An 18,575-nucleotide genomic window follows, 5' to 3' on the forward strand; every position below is an offset into this window, starting at 1 on the left:
GAACAGATAATAATAATAATGATGATAGTAAACAGCACTGGTCAGCAGAGTTTTGTTTCTAGAAAACTTTCACAGTTTTCCCTGTGGATTTACCCCAACACATTATATGAACACCTTTGGGCACAGTGTGATGGTATGTCATAGTGTTACAGTTGTACTCATGTGTGATATGCATTAACTGGACCAGTGAAGGGTGAGCATCAAGAGCAAAATCGAGGCTGTAGATGGAGATGAATATCAATTATTCATAAACCATGGAGATGGTGACAGAGAGAAACAAATTTCAATTCAAACACCACAGTGTTCCATCACAGGCATTTATCTGTCTATAAACTTCAGTTTGTCATGCTGAAACTAAATAGGTGTATGGCCTTGCACTTCATAACACTGTGTAAACGCCTAATTTAGTGCTAATAGACCACTGTCTGTTTTTATAAGCAGTCACATGCAACCACTAGAACTTTACAAGGGAGTGGTTTTTCTCTAAGTGCCTTTGCAAGAAATGCAATTTTCTCTAAGAAGGGTATAGTTAGATGGGTGTGAGGGCGGTGGGGGTGAGAGGGGTGATTTAGTGCTACAGCTCAGGGTGGAGTCGAGGTCCAAACATAACCACTTTAGCAATTCTCAACTAAAAACAAACTGTAATCTGTGACAAGTCGACCCAAACATAACATTTTGAGTGAATAAACAGAAAGGTGGAGCCCAGAATAGCTGCTGTGTGACGTGAATTCAGCACTACAGTATCATGAAACGCTTTGTCTCAGACACAACACTGGAAAACATTGTATTAATTGTCCTGTGTGTTACTGCTGCAGACTTTCTACAACACAGCAATAACAAAACATGCTATGCCTCTTATTTAACCCTGTAATAACAGAATGTTTTGGCTGTTATGTTCTGCCATTAACAAGCTAATAGTACTACATCCCTATAGCAGTGACTTTTTTCTGGCATCTCTGAACAACTTGGCGTTCTAATATAGATTCATGTGATGAGCATTAGACTCTGTTATTCTGCCTTGATTTTACAACTAAGCGAGAAGAGGGACAGAGGGAGGCCGGGGAAAAACAGAGGGAGGCAGAGCATTAGAAGATTATCTGATGTTCCTGTGAAATGAAAGAAAAAATTATTCATATTTTCACAGAAGTAGGGGAATAAAAGATTATTCACATTCTAACACCCACTGTTTCCTACACTACAAATGTGATTTACAGTCAGTCGTTACCACAAGCTTCGGGTAATAAGAGAGCCGGGGAACTAAGAAATGCATTATCATAAATAGAGAAGCGCTTTATACCTGAAAACACAGAAAAGTGCCATTAAAAAGCGTGTGAACTCTATGACATATCAGAATAACTAGCGATAGAGAAGCCAGGAGCATATTCAACTCTCATTCCTCTTCTTTATGAAATGTGTCATTGCATACAACAAGCGCTGCTCGTCAAAGTAATTGTTGCAAAAAAGGAGTAATACACTCCAATGAGAGGAGAAATGTGCAGAGACCATCTTCAGCTCCCTGGATTATCAGCAGCCTCAGTCTTGAGTAAGAGGTGGACATATTTATTTTTCATGATGTTTTGGAGGTGAAAAGTGCATCGCAAAGCAATAAGTCAAAACAGGAAAACAGCGGTGCCTGTGAGTGTGTGTGGGGTGTGTGGATATGTGTGTAACAGACTGTGTGTGTACCTCTTCAGATGATGTTGCTTAGTTCCTTGCTTTACTTCAGTGTGTCATCTTTCCTTTCTTCCTGTCTTCTTTTCTGGAACAGGGCCCTGTTTCCTAAAAACATCTTATGGCTATAAGGTGACAGTAAAATCCATCTTGCAAACCCTCTTGAGTTTCAGAGGTTTTCCCCAAAGGCATTGTAACTTAAAGCACCCTTTGAAATGATCACAGAATAATGAGTGCCTCCTTCACACTTGTAGAAGCCTGAGAGCATCTTAAGAAGCTTCGAACCTGCAGGAGAAACTGGAAATGACATGTATCCACAGAATTGTCATTGAGCGCGCAATGCACTGCAACTTACAAAAAAGCTTAGTTTCAAAAAACTGTAACTGTTTAAATAAATCATAGATTTAGAAGTTCCTTTTCTTCTTGAGATTATACTCTTATTATGACCACCAAATATTATCACAAAATTAGAAAAAATCTCACTTCTCACTTAGTATGTTCATCTCTTCAGGCTAATATGCCACTTACCTGATGTTGTCAGGCTTGTATCCTTTTGTCTCTTTTTATAAATGGTGTGCACAATATGTTGTTTACCAAGTGCAGCAGGTGTAATACAGAAATTATTCACAGACAACCTGCATATTTATGCAACTTAACCATCATTGCTTGATAAGAGTTTTAATATGTGCTTGAAAATAATGTTTGCCTGTTGCAGCAGCGTTTAATTCAACATATTATCTTCAACATATTATCAATAACACAGCTCAGCAAGATGGCAGCAAGATGACCATGAAATGTTAAGCAGCACCCGCCAGCATGTGCATACACTTACATGTAAAAATATTTGTAAAATTTGAGAGAGAGGATCATGACACAGAAAAGCTAAAAGCCATGGCCTCTGTTTGGACAGGAGAGGTTCACTGACCTTCGCTCTAACACAAATCATCAATCTCTTGTTGCAACATATAACCTTTAACACAAAGACTCTGCTGCAAAGTCTTAAAAGACGCACAGAAGACTCTTGTCATTTTTAACACCTGCCATTTTCGGAGTCTATGAGAAGCTTAAACAAGAACCTTCCTTTCTGTATTATGAATACCTTTTACCCTAGACATCCATTCAGCCTAAAAACATGACTGGATGGCTTCCCTTTGTTTTACAGGTCTTCACATGTCAGGAGTGTGTGCATACATGTGAGGCAGGTAATTGTGTTGTTTGTGCTGAAAGTCCTCTCTTTGACGTCTGACTTCAGTGTGGTCCATAGTCCTGATGACAGGTACATTAGTGCCCACATACTGGCTCCGGGGTGGGAAAATAAACAAGGAACCGTTCAATCATTTCTCCCTTTGTGTGGAGCTTTGGAGAAATTGTGCTTTTCAAGTTGTCTTACCTTTGTAGATTAGTCCCAGAAATTGTCCATTTCTCTGCTGTTTTCCAAGGAAACACTTGTCAACATCAGGTAAAGTAGAGCCACAGAGGAAAATCAGTCATCTTATAAAGTATGAAAAAAGAAACAAATACATGCAAAGGGGCACAAAAATAATGACATAGGTAAAATTATGTCCAAAGAAGCTTAGATAAGAATTAGAACTTCTGTCACTGTCAACTTCCACAATTTACTTCTGACTAGTACTTCCATTATAGCCTACAAAAGCTGGTGCAAGGCATTTTCCCCCTTTTCCATATTAGCAATTTGGTTTATCTGTCCATTTACAACATTTAAAATCTGCGAGGACATATTAAGCTTTTGTATTCCACCTTAAAAGTGGAGGCTAGCAAGCTAGGCTAACTAGCCTCTGCTTGAAAAGTGGAAGCAAAAATGAAAACTGATTACCCCTTTATGAAGGGTATGTACCAAAAATTCACCGTCCCTGGAGAACACTAGTACATGGGCAGAAAAACAAATAGAACAAATAAGTTTCAGTCAAGGACAACAATATTTTCTCTCATTCAAATTCCATACTTTAAAACTTCCTGCTTGCCAAAAAGATCAGAAAACCACAAAACCAAGGCAGTAAAATAAATATTTTAAAGCATTTTAAAACATCTAAAGTTAAAATCTCACTGGTTGACATATTCATGCCAGCTCAAATATGCGCACATACTGAACAACTCACTTGATAAATACGTCATTCAAAATGGCTCCAGCCTAAAAATATGACTCAGTGAATCATTTATGGGTTAACAATCAAAGTTGTTCTCCAGGCATGAGGCAGCACGGTGGGACCAAAAACCTCAGACAACTGCTTGGGTGAGCAGCTGACAGAGAGGAGAGGGAACAGAAAAAGAAAAGGCCTTTAAAAATGTTTCACATCAGGCTGATAATGGTTTGCAGCAGGTTTGTATTCCCTGTCCGGTGTTTTTACAGTTTAGGTACTGACCTGATGTCTCATGATCTGAGACATTAGAGGTACCTTTTATACAAATTATAGCCCACCCAAATAACACCTCACACTGGTGTCATTTTGTATAAACCAAATTCTTAAGTGGAAAGAGCATTAATACAGTGTCTTCTGTGGTAAAAAAAAAAAAAAAAAAGTAAAACAGTTTTTATTGGTTTGATTTTAGTTACCAAAGTTTGACTATGTGTGCAAAAATTCCACATCCAAAAGCAAGATTAGCTACATATTAAGTAACAAGATCTGGAGCATTTGTGAATAAGATGTCCTTCAAAGATCTCCTTCACACTAAAACACAAGTGCAAGCAGGGTTTCTGGACTCTATGTGAAAAAGGGGGATCGAGAAAGAGAGGGGAGGAAAAGGGTGAGGGCGGAGCGCACTCAAGCAGGCAGAAGCAGAGAGGTGAGCATGAACCATGGTGCTGCGCTAATGTTTTCTTTCAACCCATTAATCTCTTGCTGGCCACGCCACAAAAACAGGACCTGGATGAGAAGGGAGCTGTAATCACACAGACTAAGCTTGCCACTGGCTGACTGACCGTCCCTGGCCTCCTGTCCGCTCCATGAAATCCAGAGTTAAAATTCACGCATGCCAGCCTCAGCTCTAACAAACACAACAGCACATGACCGCATGGATATAAAGAAAGAAGACAGAGATAACATGGTCAGTTGAAGAATAAACCATTCTCGATCTTAAATTTGTATCGATGTTGATCATAACAAGCCATAATTAAACTAAAGTCACATCTAAACTAAGAGCATATAGCAGAACTGTAGGAATTCTTGATAGGAATTTAAACATTTGAATTCAACAGTGCCTTTTAAACAGTCTAACAGTGTTATGTTAAGATTTACCAACACACATCCTTGAAGCCTAACAAGTGCATTAAAGCATCATAAAATAATTATTAAGCCAGTTTTTGAAATATCTCAAAGCTTTCGTTGTTTATATATAAGTTGGCCATCTGTTCTTTGTTGATGCATTGTTACATCATTCTTAGCTTATTACTGCCAACAACCCTCAATCAGTGGAATATGTATCACACTGCTACTTGTTCATGTGTGCATGTATGTCCTCGAGCTTGTGCACAAGATACAAACAAACATCATGTAACATACTCAATCTGAAGTTCACTTCCCCTTGGCTCAAATTCAAACCATGTGCGGCACAGTATACATTCCTTTTGATAACACATGGCCTTAATAGATTGCTTCAGGCAGGAGTCATAGACTGTATATGGAGGGAGCCCACCACAGTGGAGTGTAGATCAATTAGCTGGGGGAGGGGTAAACGGAGAGCCACTGCAAAGGAGAGAGCCAAGAAAAGAGGATGACCTGCAGGAAGAAGAAGAGGAAGAGCGTACGAGGATTGGATTGATGGATGACTTTGTTGAGATAACAGAGTAGTATCAGTGCTGGAGGATGATGGGAGGGGATTCACTATCTGTTCCTGAATGCCGCAGGCAGGCATTTGTATTTCTGAATGTGTGTCTTTGATACATATAGATATATGTACGTAGGCAACCAAGGTGCAACACACATGCAAGCTCCACTGACAGACACACACACATTTCTTCTTTCCATACATCCCATTCCATCCTGTAGTCATGGGCTTCAAAGTCCAGGAGCTAACGGGATGGGACCACCACGGTTAGTTAAGTAGAGACATGATCCATGTCCTGATCACAGACAGGAGGTGAAGGTGGGGGTTGGTGGTGGTGAGAGGAGCCATTGGTGGTGAGAGGAGCCAGTGGTAGGAGAGAGGAGAAAGAGGAGGTGAAGATCTCACATGGAATTGACAGAGACAAAAGGAAGCAAATCAGGAGGGAGAGATGGGGAAACGGGAAGGGAGAGGGAACGACGGCATGTCTTCAGAGAGATGTTGGTCCCTTTTGAAGAGGACACGGGTGCTGCTCAATCACTGCAAACTTCAAAGGCTGTTCATTAAAGCCTTGCCTGGAGACGGGAGCCCTCCTCCCCTCCCATCCCCTCTCTCTCTCTCTCCCCCCTCCCTCTATCCTCATCCTCCTCATCCTTCTTTTCCTCACTGTCTTGCCTGTGTCGCTCACTCTCTCTTTCTCCCCTGCCTCCACTCAGCCATTAAAAACAGCAGGTAGAGAAGCGAGTGAAAGAGAAGAAGAGCGAGGAAGAGACAAAGGGACACAAAGGGAGAAAGATCAGCCATGCAGGCAGCCACGTCTGTTTAGTGGAATGGGCAGTGTCTTTTTTCCTAGAATCTATCTGTCTTTTGTCGTTGCCCAAGCTCAGTCTGTGATGTTGTCTTGCTCTTCTTCTTTGCGGCTTGAATGGATGAGTCAGAGACGGATGAAAAGGTGTGCACAGGCTTGAGTGAAGAATCAGAATAGAAACTGAGGCGAATGCTTCACGGTGTGTGAAGCCTGCCGTGGCAGAGTGATGTGTCACATAACTTATCAGCTGTCACATGAAAACGCAGTGTTCCCAAAAAGTCAATCTCAGGATTTAAGAATTGTTACATTTTTGAAATTGTTTGACATGAAACTTAATCCAAACAAGCACTGTGTACAATGTTAATACCATCTGTAAAATTATATAAAATTGTGACTGTCAGTTAATAATCACCTGTTTTTGATTTGATTTTGCAAACACAAAATCCGTTGATACATTTGATCAGTGCTTTCAGACATTGAGCACATCAGGTCCAATCAATGCGATGATGAAATATACACCGTGCTGAGGAAAAACGTCAGGGAGGCAGCACGGCTGATCATAAGCAGGATGAAAACTACACATATAGTGCATCATTCTGTGAACACACACTTCAGTCTAGAGATAGTGAATCAAAGAAAAAGAAAGTGTCACTTTGCACTAATTAGACGCACAGGCATGGACATCTGTCAGGCGAAATAACAAAAAAAAGAAAAAAAAAGCTTTTCTTTGGCGTCAGAGACCCTGCTTGTCACAAATGATGAAAATACATCAGTTGCCATGATGGGAGCAGTGATGGAGAGATGTAAAAACAAAGACAAAATCTAATGAGAGAGTGATATAGCTGAATTGCCAGGAGCCAATTTTTACATTAGGACTTGGATGGTTGCTCAGGCTGTCACATCCGTGGCATTTTGGGTATACAATTGTCAGGACTGTCAGCTCCTCTAATGAGAAGTGCGGTAACACTGGCATCAAAGCTGTTGTCAACATATATTATTGATGTAATGCATTACACTTGCTCCAGGGAAGAATTTTGATTAAAAGATGTTCAGTAGACCTACCTGTACCATCAGCCTGGGGCTACAAACTTTTCCACAGTTCAGACAGGCACATGAGCTGTTTTATTGTCATGTTTCATTTAGTGTCTAATTAAATATGACTTCAACCTACCTGTGACACCAGGTAGCTTATATAAAAGTAAATATTTGTCTGCATATTCCAACGCTAAGCACTGCATTCTTGCTAGCACAGCAGTATCTTTACATGGCAAATTTAACTCCCTCCACTATTAGCATTTAGATTTCTGTGAATTTTGAGGGTTTCTTGCAATATGTCATGATTTTCATCAGCTTTTGTGTATCTTAGGATCTGCCAGAATTTTTCTTCTTAAGGGCCAGTCTGTGTCAAGCTTTAGTAATTAATACCACAGCATCACATGAGCATAGCACACTTCACAGCTCAACTGTATATTACTGTTGAAAAAAGGGTTAAAACAGTGAGTGTCCAACTGAAAACAGAACAAGGCTAAAGGTGAAATACAATCTGAAAGTACATGTCCCCGCAAAAATACGTAGAGAAAGGTAAAAGTAGGTTGCACAGGCTTGCAGAAGAGATGTGTGACAGCAAACAGCAAATTTTTGGGCCAAAGCATATTCTGAACATCTTCTCAAGCCTGTTAGTAAAGCTGGGGTCCAGTGCTGGCTGATGGAGTGTCAGAGGGTGCACTGAATGCTCCACTTCTGTAGACTGTGCCAAACCTAAATGTGGCTGATCATCCCTGGACGCAGAAACACTGCTCCTAAGGTGGTGGTCCAGATCTGGACATGATGTAGGCCATGGTGATTTGAATGCCTGAAATATGGAAGTCCTTCAGAGAGCACAGTGCCCCTGAGACTCAGGAGCGCCACAGGAGGACTGGTCAGATCATTACCAGTCCAGGGGGGGGGGGGCTCGCTGTTAATGATCTGTCCTGTCTGTCCTTACCAAAAAACATCCTTGCCTCACAGAAGAGGCTTGCAGCATCAGACACGCATCAGCAGCATCCATCACCGGCAGATTAATGTGATGGGACTCCTCCGGAGCCCAGCTGCCACCGACTGCTGTTGTCATGATGTTCTCTCCACATCACTACAACTAAGTGATTAAAAAAGGACTTGAAGCATTAACAAATATTTAGTCTAGCTATTTGCACCACAATGTCCTCTGATTTTCTCCACCGAGATTTTACTTCAAAGACACATCCTCTTCCCTGCCCTGGTTTTGACATCCAGGAAAGATGATTTATCTGGGGATATGAGGCTTTCATCATACAGCCCTGCAATGATTATAAGTACAAAGGCAGCAGTGCAAAGCCAGGTCTTCAAAAAGGTCTGGCAGAGTTCAGCAGCTAAAAAGTTGCCTCTTTCTGTGATGAATATATAATCAAACAATATAAAAAGACAAAAGAAAGATGGGATCAGCATGTTGTGGCTTAACTGAGCCTTCTTACTGAAATATATGTGGTTTTTATAAAGTTAATCATTGCAACTTTCAACATCAAAACCCAACTTTCCCCCCTGTGATTGATCTTTACTGGAACTTAACTGTTCACTGCACTGCATATTTTATACTACACTGAATATAATGTAGCGAAAAGTGAATGAGTGCAGATGAAGTCAATGTTACAGAGTCTTAACACAACTAAAAAACATAATTCAAACCATCACTGTAGTAAGTATTCCAGTCCCAGAAAATGGAGTGTTCCCATGGGCTCTGAACACAAATCCATGTGACTTCCCCCCCCTGTAGCTTCAGATCTAATTAGTATATAATGGTTATAAACGTTCCCATCATGGGCTCTCTAATCAAAAACAAAACTTCCATTTTCCCCCAGTGGACCTCCAATGAGCAGGCTGCATTAAAATGAAACGATGGTAATATCAAGTTGCAGGCTAAACCCAGGGAAGATGAGAAGTCTAGCAATGGGAAGTGTTCGTATGTATGTTCTTGTGAGGGTATGAAAGGGAATTAAATGATTTCCAAATCCAATCAAAATGAAGCAAGGTGGCACATTGGCATCTATTATCAGCCAGCATTTAATCAAGAAACTTGGTGATTAATTGGCAAAGTGAGTAGCTTGTTGTTTCTCCAAATTGAGTTTGTCATGTGGAGGGTTATATTAGACATTTCTAAATTATATCAGTCAGAGTTCTGTAGCATGAATTATCCCACCAGTATTTCTACAGTTTTGCAGTGATCACCTTGTGTTTCTGGTTGGTTTCTGAGAGCATTTATTTTGAGCCATGCTAGTGGCTAAATCATGGCTTCATGGGTGGTAGTGTCAGTCTGTTGGTTGGTCCACAGCTTTGATCCAGAATGAACTTTCTCAACAGTTGGTTCAGACATTCATGGTATCCAGAGGATGACGCCTAATGATTTTCGTGATCCCCTGACTTTTTCTCTAGTGCCACCATGTGGTTTTCTTTTCTTCAGTTTTGGGTTTTTATGAACTCAAACAACTATTGGATAGTTTGCCAAGAAATTTAGGGCAGGCATTTACAGTAATAATTTGCATTGTCCAGTACTTCAGTTTATGACCAAATTCCCATCAGTCTCAGCTGTGTAGTGTTTATTAGCAAATGTTAACATGCAAACATAAGTGCAAATATTAGAAATTTGCATCACTAGAGATATAATATGTTATCATTTGTATGTTCTGCAAGTTTGGAGTAAATGGCACAAGAGCTGAGTGTCTGTTTAGAGCTTCCCAGCATTCAGCTTTGTAGCCTGTATAGTTACACCTCTGGCTCAGGCCCATTAACTCTAAATCATGTCAGAAAAACTGGGACAGCTGGAGTTTTTGGAGCAGAATGTTTAGATTTTATTGGCTGATAATCCTGAAGAACATAGTTGAAAATGATACTTCTGCTTTGTTTGAATAACGAAGCAGAACATAGTTTGTTAGGGAGTGGTCATCCTCTGGGGCAGAACATACTGTTTCGCACTCACAATATGCTTTGTGTTGCTCACAAAATATAAAACTATATAGTTTACCTCAATAAATGATTCTTAAGAACCTCATTACTCCTTTCCGAAAGGGTGATGTAGTGTTTTGAGTCAACAAAATATGAGGTTATTAAGATAAATCAGTGCAATCAGTGCAATTTAATTGTGTGTGACGTGGGTGAAATCTGTTTTAACCTCAATGAATAAGCTTAGAAAATTAAAAAAAAAAAAAAGATACAACACAAAGAGAAGACATGAGGCCAATCTTGTGAGCTCACAATACCATCTTGTTCCTTCCATCCTTTATCCGGCCTGTTAAATTACACTGACCTACATGAAAGTGGACCAGAAACTGGGCATACTGTTATTCTGTTCTTTGAAAACATGATTAAGTCATCTGTGTTCAATTACCAAAGACAGAAATCACTTGACTGTTGTAGGATTCATCACCTCAACAATAATCATGTTTTAGAGATGAGGGAGTCTTAAACACTGTTGCTGTGTTGCTTTTTGATTGATTCCTGCACCATGTTGGCTTCTGTTTTGCCAACAGGGTGCTGGAAAACCACTCTTCTAATCATCAGAATGTGTTAGCAGTAGTAATTACACTCATCTTCCCTTCCCAAATGTGTTGTTCTTTATGCAGCAGTGAAAGCTTATTTTGCTAAATGTGTGAAACAAACTCAACTACCAGCTTACAATAGCAGCCAGAACTCTTAACCTGGTTCAGCCTTGTTTTATACTTTGAACCAAGGAATTAAAATTGTTGAAATTCCCCAGTGGATCATCCAAACTAAGCAAAATTGTTGCATAATTAGTTCATGCTTCCCTGCCGAATGTAAAAAGCATCATTAAGCTTTAAAACCTCAAGACCCAAATTACCTTTTTTATACATGACTCAGAGCTTTTAAAAAGTGGAATGATAATAAAGGAGATGGAGATTAAGCCCACACAAAACGGCTACAAATTCAATTCATTGTAGCAGTTTCACAATATTCAGACATGATTTACCTCCTAAGCATCTTTGAGCGCTAAAACCTCTGATCCTAAGAAGTACTCAGCTGAGCTCACCTCCCTCACCAGGAGTGAATTACGCTCGCTCTGAGACTGCTTTGCTTTTAGGAAGGCCAAGGAAATACTGCTCATGCGGGTTATCTCCTCTGTCCTCTTTGACCAGTCAAACCTTAAATCCAGTAAAGAGCACTGAACTAAAGACAGGTTGGTTTGGCTCAGGGAGGATGGAGATGGGGATCACAGATGCCAAGTTTCTTTACGACAGAGATGACTAAATATAGTGACTATATGACAGGCTAACATTACCATTTCCTCTTGTTTTGTCTGAGGATGATTTATTTCTAACCATTCCACTCTTTCTCATCCTTTTTAGTCTAGTACAGCCTCTCTTGCACACTGATGCAAATTTGTGCTCATAAAACTATTGTTAACAAGCTAACATTCGTTTTTAGCCATGCTAACAGCATGCTCTCCGTGCACCAGTTTTGTTCAGACTAAATCAGCAACTATTTGATGGACCGCATTTGTGACATTTGTAGTCACCACAGTGCTTTGGGTTGCTTTTACTTTGAGTAAATTTTTTTGTTCAGCGTTTCTTTATTCTTTTCTTTGTCAGGCCATGCTTAGAAGTGAAGCTAAAGTTCATTCTTGGCAGCAGTGTCCAAAAAGCGCATTATTGCAGATTATTCTGTGTTGTGTTGTAGAAGTGTCCCCTCTGGACAACGAGACAATGAGTCCCAGAGTTTTTGTCACCAGTCAACTTTAATGTTATGTTGTTTGTAAGAGTCAGAGCGGTTTCTTTGTTTGAAGCTGTAAATCATCATGCAGCGGTGGCTGCAGCTGGTAGAGTTGAGACTGAGGCGTGTGGCAGCGACAGCCATGAGCAACGCCAGGCGAGAATATAGACTTGAGGTTGAAGCTTGGACCAAGGCTCGAGCCTCATCATACTATAATTATCACAGTTTGATTTGCCAGGCTTGGGCTTGGACAGGCACATTGGCCTGATCCGGCGTAGTGTTGTGTCTGTGTGCTGTGCTGCTGTACTCTGTGTTTGGGTCAGTGAGGTCCTACGTGTCCACCCTAGACGGGCCCAGGCTCAGTCTCCAGCCATGAGCTCTTATGAGGCCTGACAGCCTGTTTACCTTGGACGCCATTTCCTTAACGTTTCTGCATGGTTTGGCGCTGACTACCAGTTGATGGCCGACAGCTTTATTGAATTAGCTCTGAAGCTACAAAGGGAGAAAAAGAAAAAGAGACACAAAGGAAAAGATAGAAAATGAGAAAGAAAGAAGAAGGGTTATAAAGTAGCCTAAAAGCAGTCCACCTATATCTTTGACTAAGTGGGATTTGCATTTATGCTCTCTCTCCTGACGTAAACACACACTGACCCTTTACATTAACCTACACAAAGCACAAACATCACATAAATCCTGTTACACTTTGACACAAACTTTAGACTAAAGGTCTAGACTAAAACACATGCACAGAGAGGAGGAGACAGATTGGGAAATGTTTGTTACTGCAACAGCTTCAATATAAATGGCCTCTCCCATTGGCTCTCTGCTTTACCACCCCCCTAAGTGGGTCCTGTCCTGGTGGGCTGTCTTGTATAAACTGCCTCTGGGCAAATATCACATACCGTATTAGAACATACTGACCCGATTCCTTAGAAAAGGAGTAGAAAGAGGAGTATTCACTTAAAACAACATATCAGGAACCAGGGGTAGTTTTATCCTGTCCCCAAAGATCTGCCTCCCCTCAGGTTAGATACAAGAGGAGACAAAATGCAAGCAAACGTTAGCACACATATGTAAACACACACACACACACACACACACACAGACACACACACTTTTGGAATATTCACTGATGCATGCATGTTCAGTTCCTCTTTCCATTTTTATCTTCAAAAAGAACATCACAGGATGGTTTCAGCACCAGAATGAATATGAATAACCCCATTGTGATGAAGCAGCCTGTAAAATCACGAGTCACTAGAGATCAAATGTCAAAAAAGAGCTGATTTTCTGCACTCAAAGTAAAAAAAAAAGGTTAATCTAATGGCATTAAATGGTTCCCACCTCTCCAGTAATTTTCATAATTGCTGCGTTTATTCCATTAATGAACACAAAGGGAAAAGAGAAATGTTACCTTTTCTTAATAAGCCGCTCTAAAGAGGGGTAATCACCTTTACTTTTACAGCACATAGGACACAAGCCATGATGTGTTTCTGGTGATAACTCTGAATAAATAAACTGGTTAATGAGAGTAAAGTTGCCCGCCTGAGAGTTTCCAGAGTTCTTGTCAGCCTCGCCGGTTTCTCTTTTCCACTCATGGCACCACTCAAGATGTGCAATCCTGTGTGACATTAATCCCCACCGTTACTCTAATCTCCCTCTGTAACAGGGTGAGATTAGGGTACTAAAATGATATGGTGGAGAACATAACCACATAAAGATTACTCATCTGCACATTGATAATCCCCTTAGAGTTTAAGTAATGTTAAGAGATTGAATGTGCTGTGGAGTATTAAAGGCAGCCCTAGATTTTAAATGTTCTATTCTATTTGGAGACACAGAGATAGCCTTTTTTGAGGGCAGTTTTGCTGTGGGGTACTTCTGGCTTTAGGGAGACCATAGTAAGAAAGGCTTACCTTAGAATAATTAACCAAATGAGCACTGTTTGAGACATTTTTAGTATTAATGAACGTAAGGTTTCAACTTTTCTTTAACTCAGTAGTTACTTTTACTCAGTACACCGGGAGAAATATTTGCTCAAAGGTATTTTAAAAAATTAGAAAACATATAATCTAAAAGCCACAACTTTAATGGCAGAACAGCATGATTTTGACCATATATTAAAGGAATACTTCAACATTTTAGGAAACATGCTCATTCACTTCCTCGCCAAGGGTAGAGGAGAAGATTGATACCATTCTCATGACTGTGCATTAAATATGGAGCCGGAGCTAGGCAGAAATTAGCCTAGCTTAGCATTAAGACAAGCAGGACACAAGTAGCCTGTCTCTGTCCAGAGTTTTAAAAATCTGCCTATCAGCATCTAAAGCTTGATTCACATGTTGTTTTACAACATGGTGATACCTGAAAAATAAGTGTTTTGTCTGACCAACAGTTCAAAATCCAAAGATATTCACTCTACAATTATCGGAGACAGAGAAAAGCAGCAAAATCTCTTATTTTAGAATCTGAAATCTTGAGCATGTTTGCTTAATAAATAACTTAATCAAGTGTGTAAACTCCTTCAAGTGCTGTGTGATTCAGTGCTGATTTACCAAGGTACTTGGTAAAAATTAACACAATCAACAAATGCAGGAGGCAAAAACAAGTGTTATTTTAAAATAAGATGACACAAGGCAGTTGGATATTAGGCCACAATGTTTATTCAGTAGTGTTGTTTCAACTTATAGGTACAATACTGTCAGCTTTTGTAAGACTAAAAAAAAGTTACCATTACAGTCATCCATGCTCACAGAATGCCAGTCAAGTCGTTTACACCCCTCCTGTGTGTACACACCCGCCACATGCTCACCTTGAGCAAGTACATTTCCAAATGGTAGGCACTTTGAAGGTTTAAAACATTTGTGAATATACATTTATATATATTTATATATCTTTTCATATACTAATAAGCAATTGGACTCAAAGGTCAGGTCTCTAATAGAGAGAGAGAGAGAGAAAAAACGAGTGACGAAAAAGAGACAGGAAACAACATGATGTGGCCATGGTGGAGGGGAGTGGGGATGAGAAGATGGTGGGAGTAGAAATACTGTGAGTCTTTGGGTTTTTCAGTATAGTTCAGTACCTTAGGTCCTATGACGAGGAAGGACGACAGAGATGGGTGGGGGGAGAGGATGAAAGTGGATCACAGAGAAAGGAACAGGGATGGAGAGGTAGAGGGATGAACAGCTGCATGTGGGTGGTGTTAGGAGTTTAGACGATGTGACAGCATCTACTGTATCTACTTCACATTACTGTACATGCTGAAAAAAGGCAACTTCACAAACCTGCCGGACAAAACACACGTCTTTTGAGAGCAAGTTAATGTCGACATTTAAAATAAGGAGAGAACAGTAACCTGTTGTCATTTGACTGTAATGTTTGTTTTCAATTAATGTAGCTATTTTGCAACAGCCATTTTGTGGCCCTTTTGTTTAGTTAAACTCATTTGGGGATGCAAAATGGCACCAAGACAAACACCTTGTGGAGGATGTAAACCTGGTAAACAACCTCATCTTTCAACCGAAGCTATTTTGAAATGACCTCTGAAAATCATGAATAGCCCTCAACAAGCCAAGTCTCAAAACTTTTCAAACGTAACACTCGAGTCTTAGATTTTCCGTGCAGACTTATTTATCACTCACTCTGAGAAACTAGGTTTCTAGAAAGGGGGGCTCCGGTGTTGTTTGCTGCAGAGTTTTGTGCTCTGCATGGATGGGGGACTTAGCCCCGGCCTGGTTTGTTTGTGTCCAAGCAGTAGCAGGCCTTCACTGAGCAGATCTTTGGGCCTAAAGCATCAACACTGGGACACGGACAATAACACCAGGCTGCCCGGGTGGCTCCATACAGCTGAGTGGGAAAAAGAGAGAGTGGTGGTGGGGGGGTATTGACAGCCCAACTGGCCGTGTTCCAGTCTGATTAAAAAGAAGGTGGGAGTGAGGGAGGTTAGGGCAAACAAGAGAGAAAGAGAAGGGGGGGAAAGAGATGTTAGCAGAGTTTGGGTGCAGTCAGTAAAATCGAGGGGGAGGTAGGTGGCTATAGGCCAAAAACACCACAAGCCACGGCGAAAGAAACTTCACCCCAAAACACTACACACGCAAAGCTGCAGGATAGCAGTGGGAAGCAAAAGCAGTGAATGTGCAATGTGAGAGAGAATGCATTTAAATAGAAAAGAAGTTCAGCGAGACGAAAAACAGAAGCAAGATTTTGTGACTTGTCTCGAGCCCTGACACACTTATTTTTTAAAGACCAATTTCCTGGTATGAAAATATAACGCTGTTGAAAAGAAAAAAAAAAGGCTACACCGAGAAGAGAACAAACAAATCAACAAGACATAATGAAACGCCCACGTTTGACTAAAAAAACGGATGTGAGAGCAAATAATAAACATTATAACCTGAAGGGAGAACATTTACATTGACCGTTAACAGCGTTAATATGAAGACCAAAGAGCTTCATCAAAACTACAAAGGCATTTTTTTTAACATCAGAGAAAAGATAAATTAATGTAATACACCTTAAGAGATCAACATCAGACATGCTAGGACAAAATAAAAAGAAAAAAAATGAACGTAGGATTGATACAGAATAATTATATTCAATTATTTCCACTTTTAAATTTTTTTTCTTTACAAGTAACATACTGCTACAGTTAAAAGTAGTCAGCGACTAAAAACAGCTCCTTTGATAGAAGACAGATGCGATCAGTTTCCTCACCTTTACAGATCCTGTTTTTATTTTTTCAGCCTTTTCAAATAATACACAACATGTTTAAATACACTGAGATTTGCCATAAAATGAGAAATGCTTGGTTTTCATTTTTTTTAAAAAAGAAGAAAGAAAAGGTCTTAATTACAATACTCTATGCAAAACCTTTCCTTTATGCTATTTTTCCTTAATCAACTTGAGAACATTTTGTTGTTGTTTCTTCTTGTGTTCGAACAGATTTGCTGTTGGACTGCGTTTTTTCTTTTTTTCTTTTTTTTTTTTTTCTTTTTTGACAGTCACTCGAGATTTTGTCAATCTGGCGGAGGGGAGGGTGAGATTTTATGCATAAAACTCCTTGGTTGGGGCCTTCTGATAGGCTGCGCCGGAGGGTTTCCTCTCTCCCAGGTCGTAGCTGCCCTCATCCTTCTTCCTCATGCGGTAGACCAGCAGGAGGATGAGGAAGATTGCAAACAGGAAACCGATCACGCCGCCTGCAATAACAGCTGAGAGAGGCAAAGACAGGAAGGGAAGTTAATTATCAATGCTTGGAAAGTAAAGTCAACGTCTACTGTGTGTCCTAAAGGAGAAGGAGACCTTTAATCTGTCCTAAAATTTGTTCCAATCAATTACAACACACAGTTTATTTTAACAACTGTTTCTGCTATTATTCGAGTAAGTGTTGATACTAATGCAATACAACAGCATATTCTCAAATTGAGGGCTTAAATGTGGTGAAGACAAACTGCAACCATCACCACAGAATGTTGAAACCAGTGTAGTTACTGAATGTTAGTGGGAAAACCTTCAGTTTGTCTCAGGAGATACAGAGTCAATCATTTTCTGTGGTTCATTTCACCTCCTCTAATGTGTTTAAAAGTTAATGTTCCATTAAGGGGATATTAATGCTCCCATCTTTGATTGGTATACAGAGCTGTGCTGCCCCAAGTGTGGTTGATTCAACATGGTCTCTATTCCAATCAGTGACTGCCATTTGGGACTTAAGAGGAAGTAGCTTGTGGCGCTGGCTCCATCGTCAACAGTCCAGGGGAGTAAATCCAGCCGGGACAACCAGTCCAGCTTGGCTTGAACCGAATCCTGTCCTTGAACTCACTGATAAATGTCACTGCAAGACTAAAATATTGACCGCTGACACAGACCTGACAGACACCAAGCCAAAAAAAACTGGACTAGACACTCTCTGCCTGTTCCACATCTGTCAAATTCACACATACCAGTCTGTAACACAAGCTCTCTCTTACAAATTAGTAGCCCCCGAGCCCAAATTAATAACCTAGGTGACATCACTATGACAGCATCAGGGTTATATTCCTAAATTTGAGGGTTGACGACAGTATACAACCATGGACTGGGTTGGACTAACTGTGCTTCATGAGCAAAGTTAGCGGGGCACCCCTTAAATTTATAATTCAGAATCACTGGTTTGAAGAGACCAGAGGAGCGACAGATAAAATGTTGAGATGTACATTTCTGAGACTGTGCAAGGGTAAATTGCCGGATTTGTTGTTTCTTTGTTCCCACACCTCTGTTGATACATCAACAAATTTTGAGTTGGCGAGACCAGGGGCCCTCTAGCAGGCCTACAATAACATCAGTATTTTCATGTCATTTGATTGGATGGTCAGAGAGCATACTGGTCAGAGCTAGCAAACCATATCTATAGCTACTAGCATAAGCTTAAACATGTTAGTGTAGGTTTAATAGCTGTTTTTTCAATCCACAATGGCTGAAGGAGGAGGAAGAGTTCAGTGACTGTTAATTGGGTTTTTATAGCATTGCTTCAGTAATGGCATTTATTCTGGGTACATGACATGCTTTCAGGTAGGCCACCAGTAAAGGCCTAGGTGTGAAATGT

The 18,575-nt window shown here is 40.3% G+C and overlaps 1 protein-coding gene and 1 long non-coding RNA gene across 2 annotated transcripts in view; one reads left to right on the plus strand and one right to left on the minus strand.

Moving 5' to 3' along the window:
- Window positions 1–18,575, plus strand: part of LOC108889569 (uncharacterized) — an 85,085-nt gene that overhangs the window by 47,792 nt on the left and 18,718 nt on the right. The window lies entirely within an intron of this gene.
- Window positions 14,641–18,575, minus strand: part of sdc2 (syndecan 2) — a 41,496-nt gene continuing 37,561 nt past the window's right edge. Inside the window, exon 5 of the mRNA XM_018686090.2 lies at window positions 14,641–17,205. Within this exon, the coding sequence (XP_018541606.1) occupies window positions 17,042–17,205 (164 nt within the window). The 3' untranslated portion in view covers window positions 14,641–17,041. The remainder of the gene's footprint in view (window positions 17,206–18,575) is intronic.

Source organism: Lates calcarifer, linkage group LG3 (genome assembly GCF_001640805.2).
Source record: "Lates calcarifer isolate ASB-BC8 linkage group LG3, TLL_Latcal_v3, whole genome shotgun sequence".
Taxonomy (NCBI): domain Eukaryota; kingdom Metazoa; phylum Chordata; class Actinopteri; family Centropomidae; genus Lates; species Lates calcarifer.